Raw genomic sequence first — 10,606 nt, 5'->3', positions numbered from 1 at the left:
CTACACCTGGCCTCCTTTTTTTTTTTTTTTTTTTTCCCACATCTGATGGGTAATGTGTTTATAGCATCTTAACAAGGTTTGAGGGAGGCACATCTCGCCGATGAGCGTGAACACCCAGTCATCACATTGAGGAACTATAGGAGAATCTTAACGTTTCTCAAACTCAGTCTTTTTGAGCCTCGTGACGTATGTAGCAGACTATGAAGCCGCACGGGAGTGCCCTCTGACCACCAAGAAGGGCTGGCCTTTCTGTCCCGATCCACAGAGACTCCCCCTCTGCCCCAGGTGTTCCCTCCACACACTACTGGAGGGTGGCACCTCCTCATATCACCCAGGGACCTCCAAAGCAGGCTGCTCCTTCCTGGCCACAGAGACAGCTGCAGCCTGTGACACCCCAGGCGTGTGGAAGAGCAGATCCCCCTGCTTCATTCCTTGCTTATGGTGAGAAACGAATCCTGGCTGGGTGCCATGGCTCCACCTGTCACGGCAGTGCTTCGGGAGGCCAAGGAGGGAGGATTGTTTGAGCCCAGGAGTTTGAGACTAGGCTGGGCAACATGGTGAGATCCTGTCTCTACAAAAAATAAAAAATAATGGCTGGGCATAGTGGCTCACAGCTGTAATCCCAGCACTTTGGGAGGCTGAGGCGGGTGGATCACTTGAGATCAGGAGTTTGAGACCAGCCTGGCTAACATGGTGACACCCTGGTCTCTACTAAAAATATGAAAATTATCCAGGCATGGTGGCGGGCACCTATAATCCCAGCTACTCGGGAGGCTGAGACAGGAAAATCACTTCAGCCTGGGAGGTGGAGGTTGCATTGAGCCAAGATCGCGCGATTGCACTCCAGCCTGGGCCGCGGAGTGAGACTCCGTCTCAAAAAAAATTAAAAAAAAAAAAAGAAAAATGGGTGGGGAGTGTGGTGATGTGTGCCTGTGGTCCCAGCTACTGGCTGCAGTGAGCTGACTGTGCCACTGCACTCCAGTCTGGGAGACAGAGCAAGACCCTGTCTCAAAAAAAAAAAAGACAAATCACCTTCCATGTCCCGACAGCAGCTCCTTTTGTTTTGAGACGGAGTCTCGCTCTGTCGCCCAGGCTGGAGTGCAGTGGCGCGACCTCGGCTCACTGCAAGCTCTGTCTCCCAGGTTCACACCATTCTCCTGCCTCAGCCTCCCGAGTAGCTGGGACTACAGGCTCCCGCCACCACGCCTGGCTAATTTTTTTTGTATTTTTAGTAGAGACGAGGTTTCACCATGTTAGCTAGGATGGTCTCAATCTCCTGACCTCGTGATCCGCCCGCCTTGGCCTCCCAAAGTGCTGGGATTACAGGCTTGAGCCACCGCGCCTGGCCAACAGCAGCTCCTTAGCAGCCTCAGGAGCTGGAGCCAGAGGGGGTCGAGTTTGATGTAAGTCAAGTACATGGCATGATGGTTTCACAGGCCAGGATGCATCTGCCACATGACCCGTGGGGTTCACGGTCACGGACATTGCTGCCCACGAGATTACTGTGCAGGGCGAGGGCTGTGATGGCGTCTTTATTGCCAAAACCTTGGCTTTTGTGAGTGCCTTTCCGCTGTTGGCTCTGTGTGTTGTGAGTCCCGCACCGCCTCACGCAGGGTCACAGCGAGAGGCTGGACCCCATTGTCCTCTTCCCTTTAAGTGGCCACTGTGGCCGGGGGGACTTGACTCAGTGTTGGCAAACGGCGAGGTTCTTTGTTGTGGGTGCCTCCCTGCCTTGAGGCCCTCCATCTTTTTTGAGATGGAGTCTCGCTCTGTTGTCCAGGCTGGAGTGCAGTGGTACGATCTCGGCTCGCTGCTAACTCCACCTCCTGGGTTCGAGGGATTCTTCTGCCTCAGCCTCCTGAGCAGCTGGGATTACAGGCACCCGCCACCACACCCAGCTAATTTGTGTATTTTTAGTAGAGATGGGGTTTCACCATGTTGGCCAGGCTGGTCTCGAATTCCTGACCTCAGGTGATCCACCCGCCTCTGCCTCCCAAAGTGCTGGGGTTACAGTCGTGAGCCGCTGCGCCCGGCCTGGATGTTTTTATCTTTTTATCTTGCTCTCTGGGGCACTGCTATGTTTTTCCTTCTGCCTGGAGCTCCTGGGCTGGCACTTGGGTCTTCTTTGCATTTTCTTTTCTTTTCTTTTTTTTTTTTTAAGAGACAGAATCTTACTGTGTTGCCCAGGCTGGAGTACAGTGGCGTGATCATAGCTCACTCTACCTCCGGGGCTCAAGTGATCCTCCTGCCTCAGCCTCCTGAATAGCTGAGGTGACAGGCATGCGCCACCATGCCTTACTAATTTTTAAATATTTTTTATAGAGACAGAGTCTCCCTATGTTGCCCAGGCTGTTCTGGAACTCCTGTCCTCAAACGATTCTCCCACCTCCGCCTCCCAGGTGTTGGGATTACAGGAGCAAGTCACAGTACCCGGCTTGCATTGCATTTTGGCCAAATAGGGCCAGTAGGACTGTGCTGGTGACCTGCTCTGACTGGAGAGGGATCCTTGCTCTGCTTCATGGCCCGCTGGGGGACCGTGGCTCGTTGTAGGGTTGTGGGGAAGGCAAAATGAGGTCATGTCTGTGGAGCTCAGAGCCGTGCCTGGCACTCAGTGGGCACCCCATGGCAATTGTGCATGAGTTTTCATGCATGCAGGCTGGTCGCCTGGGGGTGGGGGCTTTGGGAGTGTCGCCCACCTGCCATTTGTCATGTGGTCAAATGTGTGCTTTTCCCAAGTAGCCGCTTTGGTATCTGCTCCTCCTAGTGACTGCTGCTGCCTCACTGACTTGGGAGTCGCACCCCCTTGAGGTGGCCCACATGCGGCTGTGGGGTGTGGACACGTGTCCCTTTTCTCTGTCCTGGCCGTGGGACGTTCATGGGCCAGGTGCCTTGAATCTGCCACTCCTGCAGTGGGGTCCCTCTGCTGCCATGGGGCACGGCAGCCTGTCCTGGCAGCTCTCCCGCATCTGCAGAGCAGGGTTGGCCTCTGGGGCGTCTGATACTCGTGGCTGGCATGGAGCGGGTGCCCCCTGAACCTGGAGAGAAGCGTGTTGCCCGTTCCCGGCTGCCCTGCTCCTCCTCAGCTCTGGCTGCCACGTACAGGGCCCTCGAGGCACATAGAGGGTAACGCTCGCAGCAGGCCTGGGCTCTCCGGGAGCCCCAGGTGAGCCTGGGTGGCGGGGGCAGGTGTGAGTCCCCCTCCGTGGCCACCCACGCCATCCGCTGACCGCCTGTCTCTGGTTCAGCTTCCAGGCCGAGCGGCCCGCATTGAACGTCGTCGTCTTCCCTCTGCTGCACGAGGGCCTGACCGACGTCATCCGGGACGTCCCCCTGCTGCACCTGGATGAGGTCACCTTGTTTAAGAGCAGAGTGGCCGAGGAGCCGCCGAACCTGTGGTGGTGAGAGGCCAAGCCGCCGCCCATCGGTCTGAGCCACCTCGAGACGCTGTGGGAGCCGGGGACACCAGGGACCCTTGGTTTGTTACAAGAGGGAGAGGGCCTCTCTCCCGGCCGGCCACGCCCCACCTGGCTCCTGGGGCTCCCGGCATCCCTGCGGCTCTCTCGTGGGAACTGTTGCTCTGTGAAGTCTGGGCTGAGGGGATGTGCTCTGGTTGACATGAGGGGGGTCGGGGGACCGTCGATGTGGGGGCTGGCTGAACCAGGCCGACCCTCGGGGCCTGGCCTGGGGGTTTGTGCACTGAGTCTCAATCCCTGGGGGCCCTGTGGACGGGCCTGGAGGGCCGGAACCCCGTGCCGCTTCTGACTGGGAAGCGTGTCGCTTGGCTGTTGTGTTTGTGGTCACCTGCCACCGGGGCCCCACGGACGGGCGGCCACATGCTGTCCCCCTGAAGTCCAGTCGGCCAGGCTGGTCACCATGTGTCTGAGTGTCCCCTTGCGTGGCCGAGTGTGACATGGGGAAGGGCCTGCCGGTTTAGTGGCTGCGGACTTAGGACTCTCCGTCCCATTACAACACACTTCAGCCCACTCATATCTCTGGGGCTTTTCTAGCCCGATGATGCCTGTGGCCCCAGAGAGGTCCCCTGGGGTTGGGACTGCTGGCCGGAGCCTCTCCTATGGCTTTTCAGCCCAATGAGCAGGCCCCGTTCCTCATGAGAGAGGTCTCCTCCCGCTCCCACCCACCCCACAGCCTTCAGCTTCCCTGGGAAGGTCCATGTGCATTCCTGGGGAAATAGATACACATTCGGCTTTGTTAGAATAACGTGAAACATTAAAACCCAGAAAGGATTCATAAGGCTGGAGTAGCAGTCACAGGACCCCATTTCAGATGACTTTATTTAAGACTTCAAAAATATTCAGCTGGGCACGGTGGCTCACGCCTATAATCTCAGCACTTTGGGAGTTTGAGACGGGTGGATCACAAGGTCAGGAGTTCAAGACCACCCTGGCCAACATGATGAAACCCTATCTCTACTAAAAATACACAAATTAGCTGGGCGTGGTGGTGGGTGCCTGTAATCCCAGCTACTCAGGAGGCTGAGGCAGGAGAATCATTTGAACCTGGGAGGCGGATGTTGCGGTGAGCCAAGATCACGCCACTGCACTCCAGCCTGGGCAACAGGGCGAGACTCCATCTCAAAAAAAAAATACATATTTTATATATATATATATATATATATATATATATATATATATATTCAGTACATTTTGGGAGGATCACTTGAGCCCAGGAGTTTGAGACCAGCCTGGACAACACAGGGATACCCCATCTCTTAAAAATAAAGAGAAAAAAATTAAAGCTATTCCAAAAATGAGGACACCCTCCCAGCGTCCGAGGCCCAACCCCATGTGCCACGCTGGTCGCCTCTGCCGTCTTCCACCTCCAGGCGCTCCTAGAGCTGTCCCTGGGCTGGTGGCTTCCGAGGGGGGCTGTAGTTGGGTCCTGCTCGCCTGGACCGCCGCCTTGGCCACTCTTGGTGAAGGGCCCCTTGCCCAGCCTGCCGTCATCCTCCTGGGTTTCCATGTGACAGGTCCACTGTCCTGTGGGGCGGTGTCTCACATTTGCCTTGCTGTTACAAAATGGGGGGCACTATCTCCGGGCCTCCGATCACCAGCCCTGCCCTTGGGCAGGGATGGTTCTCAGCGGCTCCTTGCTCTGGGGGCCCAGCTCCTTGTCCAAAGAGGCCTTTGGAGAACTGGGGTCAGAGCTGTGGGGAGGGACAGCCCTCCTGTGCGGGCTGCCTCCCAGCTCTCCACATGGCAGTCTTGGCACTGCCCTGGTGCCTCTGTTCACTGGCACAGGCGGATCTGCGGTTCGAGGTCTCCTCCCACTTCACCCTGACTTTCTTGTATGTATGGGATCCTCTCCCAGCCCCAGGCCGCACCCAGTGCAGAACCTTTGCCTCCTGGCTGGAGAGGCTCTTCTGCAGGCTGATTTCAGCAGAGCCTGATGGTGGGACCAGCACCCGCCCACGCCTTCGCCTCCCAGAGGCCTCTTGGCCCTCCTGTCACGGCCTCTGAGAGCTATACCCCTCGGCCGCGTCTCCTGACCTGCAGGCCGCAGGACCAGCTGCCCACGGCCCACACACTTCCTGGGCATTTCTTTAGAGCTTTAAAATGGTACCTGGAGACCACCAGGCGCAGTGATCAGATCCGGTGGTGTGGTACCTCCCAGTACTGACCACTTCTTGGTCTCAGACTGAGGTGCGGCAGGCAGGGGATGTGGCCCAGGAGGGAGGCAGGTGGCCTAGGAGGCTCCCGGACCCTCAGTGAGCCTGTGTCTCTGGGCGCTTCAGCTCTGCGCCCTGCTCCTTTCTTCCAGAACATTCCCCACTGGGGCCAGAGAATTGTGTTTGCACCAGGAATGCATCCTAGCGTGTGTACGATCACGCCTGGGTGTCCTGTTCTCATCAGCAAGCGGTTTTAACCAGCAGCGTAATTTATACTCATAGACAGGACTGGGGGAAGGGCCGTTCCCGAGGCTGGGGTGCAGTGCCTTGGAAAGCACCCCCGAAACAGTAGACCTTGTATTTTTAGTGTCCCCTGCAACCATCCTTTGACTTAGAGCAAGAATTTCCGCTGCTGCTACCCCCGAGATGGGCTTCACCAGATGTTAATAACGTGCTTATTTTCGCTAAGTGCTATTTTGGCACCAGTGTTAGTTGCAATTTATATTCTGCAGCATTTGATGCTGGGAAAAGAACCCACCCTAATGGTCCCCAATTGGCAGAGCTCGGCTGTTAAGCGGCAGACCATATGCTGCCTGCCGGAGGAGCGTGGTCAGCATTTGTCCCCGTGACCGCGTGCGTGTGCCTGCGTGTGTGTGCCTGCATGCACGTGTGCCTGCGTGTACCTGTGCCCTGTGTGTGCACGTGTGCCTGCGTGTACGTGTGCCTGTGTGTGTGTGCCTGTGTAAACCTGTGCCCTGTGTGTGCATGCGTGTGTGAGTCACGTCTTCCCTGTGTGAGTGTGAGGGAGAGACTGAGGGCTTGGAGGGAGGGTGGAGGGGAAAGGGTATGTATCCCTTTGTTCTTTAAAAGGGAGCGCTCCTACTTCTCTGGCTGCCCCGTCTTGCCTGTGCCCCCAGCTCACCCCAGACCTAGCTGCTATTTATTCTCCGGACTTCCTCATGGCCCTGCGGCCCCAGGGCCCTGTGGCCTGTGACCCTGCAGCCCCTTGTCCCGCAGCCTCCGCCCCGCCGCCTGCTCCATGTCACCAGGCAACACTGGGCCCCACCAGGCTTCTGAAGGTGGCCCAGGGCAGGCACTTGAGCCTGAGGACCCAGAGCAAAGGTGCCTTTCTGGGCCTTGGGTGCTCCTCTCTGCTGTCTGAGGCTTTTCTCATTTTCAAGGGCCCGTCCAGCCCAGGGGAGCTGGGTGAGGGCTGCTTCCGTCTGCAGCGGAGGAGGCGGGCTCTATCCCTGCCATCCGCTGCCCCCAGACGCCCTGCCAGGACACAGGCCTGACAGGTTTCTTCTCCAAGAGGCCGTCCCGGGACCTGTGTGTGCACAGGGTGGGAAGACACTCGCTGCTTCGACCCAGGACTGCAGCCAGTATGGACTGAGCTCCTGTGGCGCTAAAAACACACAAGGCGTGCCTGCCAGCTCAGCAGCGCCCTCCCTCAACCACTCCCTGTGCCCAGACCCAGAGCCACAGGCTTTTGGGCCCAGGGGACTGGGGCTGAGCTCAGGCTTGGGCCTGGGGGGCTCATGGAGGGGCCAGGCCTAGAGCAGTAGGGCTGTGACAGCTGAGGGCTGGGCCCCTGCCAGCCGATGAAGCTCCAGACCAGTGTCCCAGCCTTGGAGGTGCCAGCAGTGCTCCTGCAGGGATGGAGGGTGCCGGAGGCCTGCATGTGGAGACCCTGAACCCCAGCAGGCAGTGCTGTGGCAGCCTCCCACCTCCTCTTCCCTTATTATCTGCTCCTTTTAGGATCTGAAAATTACAGATTTTTTTTTTTTTTTTGAGAAGGAGTCTTGCTTTGTCCCCTAGGCTGGAGTGCAGTGGCACGATCTCGGCTCACTCACTACAACCTCTGCCTCACAGGTTCAAACGACTCTCCCACCTCAGCCTCCCGAGTAGCTGGGATTACAGGCACCCGCCATCGTGACCGGCTAATTTTTGTATTTTAGTAGAGACGGGGTTTCACCATGTTGGCCAGGCTCGTCTTGAACTCCTGACCTCAAGTGATCCTCCTGCCTCGGGCTCCCAACGTGCTGGGATAACAGGCGTGAGCCACCGTGCCTGGCGCATTACAGAGCTCTTGTAAGAAAGCTTGCGAAGTTCATGGACAAGGTGTGGTGATGAAGCATGGGGCCACTAAACCGGAGGCAGAGGAGACGTCGACCGCCTCCTGTGGACGTGGGCAGAGCGCTGCTGCCAGTTCCTGGTAGCCTTGACCACAACGCTGGGGGGCTCTTCCTGATGGCCATGGGTCTCGTTTGCACTTGGGGGTGCGGGTTCAGTTTAGAAGTTTCTAGATCTACCGGTCATGATGAACACAAACCCCACAGACGCTGAGGAACCCTATGGCGGCAGTGACTCGGGCCAGCTGTCATCAGGGCTCCTCTACTCTCTCAAGCTCCTTCAAGAAACACGGAAGGGGCCGGGCGCGGTGGCTCAAGCCTGTCATCCCAGCACTTTGGGAGGCTGGGGCAGGAGGATTGCTTGAGCCCAGGAGTTCGAGACCAGCCTGGGCAACATAGTGGGAGTCTATCTCTACGTAAAATTTAAAAACAAGTTAGCTGGGCATTGTACGTGTGCCTGTGGTCCCAGCTACTCAGGAGGCTGAGACAGGAGGATTGCTTAAGGCCAGGAGTTGGAGGTTGCAGTGAGCCAAGATCACACCATTGCCCTCGACCCTGGGCCACAGAGAAATACCCTGTCTCAAAAAACAAAAAATAAAGCAGAAACGCTAAAGGGATTGGTTTACGGGAAAACCCCAGATCAGAACACCTGGTTACTCCCGCCCCAGACCAGCGGACCTGGGAACGAGGGTTGGTCCTGGGGGGCTTTTCTCCAGGCTGTTGCCACCAGACCCGCCAGGGGAACCCTGGCCACAGAAGCCTCCCAGGGAGCTAGCCAGAGCCTGGACCGCCGTGTTGTTGATGTGTCTGGGGCAGAGGGCGGGGAGTGTGCAAGGGTGTGTATGTGCCGGGGGGTGTTCACGGGCGAGCATGTGCGTGCCTGTGTGTGTGCGTGCCCCTCCCCTGCAGCCGTTGGTGGTACCTCCCTCCCGCCCCTTCGCCACCCTCTGAGCATTGCCCGTCCACGTGAGACTGCCCAGACACAGCAGAGCTCCACGTGTTTTTAAGGCGAGACCTTTCCCTGGCCCCGGGGGTGGGGGTCTTGCCATATCTCATGACCAGGTGCTAAATGACCCTACATGCATTACCTGCCTTTCGATGACCAACCTCCCTGTCCCCGTCCCGCTGACTTGCCCCCATGGCGTCTCACGGTGATGCCTGCTCCTGACTTTGGTGTTCACTGTAGCAAACTCCTTTCTGGATGGGAATTTTCATGTACATGTGTGGCATGTGGAAAATTTCAAATAAAATGGACTTGATTTAGAAAGCCAGGCAGCCGTGTGGTCCTTCCAGCAGGGACACTTTGACCTCTTACCTACAACCCCTTTCTTGGGCCCGAGGCTGGTGGCTTTGTTCACTTCAGATGGTGGCGGGCGGGGGCCGTGCTTGGGTGGGGTGTGGGTTGTCTGAAGCAGAGGTGTGTGGATGGAGACACAAGACCCAAAGAAGGGCGCAGAGGGGCACACCCTCCCCAGGGGGCATCAGGAGGTGACACCTGAGACAGCCTTGGGCTGGGGAGGCCAAAGGTGAGAGAGGAGGCTGCGTAGGTTAGGATGGGCCTGGCCGGGAGCAGTGCAGGTGCACTGGCATGGTTGTACAGGCTGCACGCTGCAAAAGCCTCCCTGTGGTCTGGTGGCAGCTCAGACAGCAAAAATGGTGACTGGCTGAAGGCAGGCAGGGCCGAGTCAGCTTTAGGCGTTTCCCCGAGGCTGTGGAAACAGCCTCAGCCTTGTTCATTTTATTTTATTATTGTTTTTTTTTTTTTTTTTTTTTTTGAGGCAGAGTCTCGCTCTGTCGCCCGGACTGGAGTGCAGTGGCCGGATCTCAGCTCACTGCAAGCTCCGCCTCCCGGGTTTACGTCATTCTCCTGCCTCAGCCTCCCGAGTAGCTGGGACTACAGGCGCCTGCCACTTCGCCCAGCTAGTTTTTGTATTTTTAGTAGAGACGGGGTTTCACCGTGTTAGCCAGGATGGTCTTGATCTCCTGACCTCGTGATCCACCCGTCTCGGCCTCCCAAAGTGCTGGGATTACAGGCTTGAGCCACTGCGCCCGGCCTATTATTGTTTTTTGAGATAGAATCTTGCTCTGTTGCCCAGGCTGGAGGGCAGTGGTGTGATGGCTCCCTGCAACCTCCGCCTCCTGAGTTAAGGCGTTTCTCCTTCCTCAGTCTCCTGAGTAGCTGGGATTACAGGCACCCACCACCATGCCTGGCTAATTTTTAAAATATTTTCAGTAGAGACAGGGTTTCGCCGTGTTGACCAGGCTGGTCTTGAACTCCTGACCTCAAGTGATCCACCCGCCTCGGCCTCCCAAAATGCTGGGATGACAGGCATGAGCTGCCAGGCCTGGCCCATCTTAACCATTTTAAAGTGCATAATTTGCCAGCAGAGGGTTTTTTTGAAGAAAAAAAAAATAAAGTGCATAGTTCAAGCGGGGGCCGGTGGCTCTGCTCGTAATCCCGGCACTTTGGGAGATCAAGGCAGAAACATCACTTGTGCCTAGGAGTTTGAGAGCAGCCTGGGCAACGTAGTCAGACCTTGTCTCTATAAAAAGTACAAAAATTAGCTGGGCATGGAGGCGCACGCCTGTCTGTGGTCCCAGCTATTTAGGGGGAGGCTGAGGCAGAAGCATTGCTTGAGCCTGGGAAGTCAGTGTTGCAGTGAGCCAAGATTGCACCACTGCACTCCAGCCTGGGCGACAGAGCGAGACCCTGTCTCAGAAAAAAATGAACTGGCTGGGCACGATGGCTCACGCCTGTAATCCCAGCACTTCGGGAGGCCGAGGCGGGCGGATCACGAGGTCGGGAGATCAAGACCATCCTGGCTAACACGGTGAAACCCCGTCTCTA

The 10,606-nt window shown here is 57.1% G+C and overlaps 1 protein-coding gene, 1 non-coding gene and 1 pseudogene across 3 annotated transcripts; 2 read left to right on the top strand and 1 right to left on the bottom strand.

Annotated features, from left to right (window-relative positions):
• Positions 1-39: 39 nt before the first annotated feature.
• LOC113220094 lies at positions 40-146 on the bottom strand. The gene has a single exon (XR_003307041.1). It is a non-coding gene; the product is annotated as a small nucleolar RNA U13 (small nucleolar RNA).
• A 2,859-nt stretch (positions 147-3,005) lies between these two features.
• Positions 3,006-4,246, top strand: LOC113220093 (the record flags this gene model as incomplete). Its single annotated transcript, XM_026448779.1, has 2 exons — positions 3,006-3,163; positions 3,246-4,246. Coding segments are annotated over 2 exons (315 nt in total), but the record flags the coding sequence as incomplete, so codon positions are not given.
• A 396-nt stretch (positions 4,247-4,642) lies between these two features.
• On the top strand, positions 4,643-7,535 carry LOC111530607 (annotated as a pseudogene). Its single transcript, XR_002727863.2, has one exon. The product of XR_002727863.2 is annotated as an uncharacterized LOC111530607 (transcript).
• Positions 7,536-10,606: the final 3,071 nt, after the last annotated feature.

The sequence above is a fragment of the Piliocolobus tephrosceles genome, chromosome 8 (assembly GCF_002776525.5).
Source record: "Piliocolobus tephrosceles isolate RC106 chromosome 8, ASM277652v3, whole genome shotgun sequence".
Taxonomy (NCBI): Eukaryota; Metazoa; Chordata; class Mammalia; order Primates; family Cercopithecidae; genus Piliocolobus; species Piliocolobus tephrosceles.
This window is presented reverse-complemented; position numbering and strand designations above follow the sequence as displayed.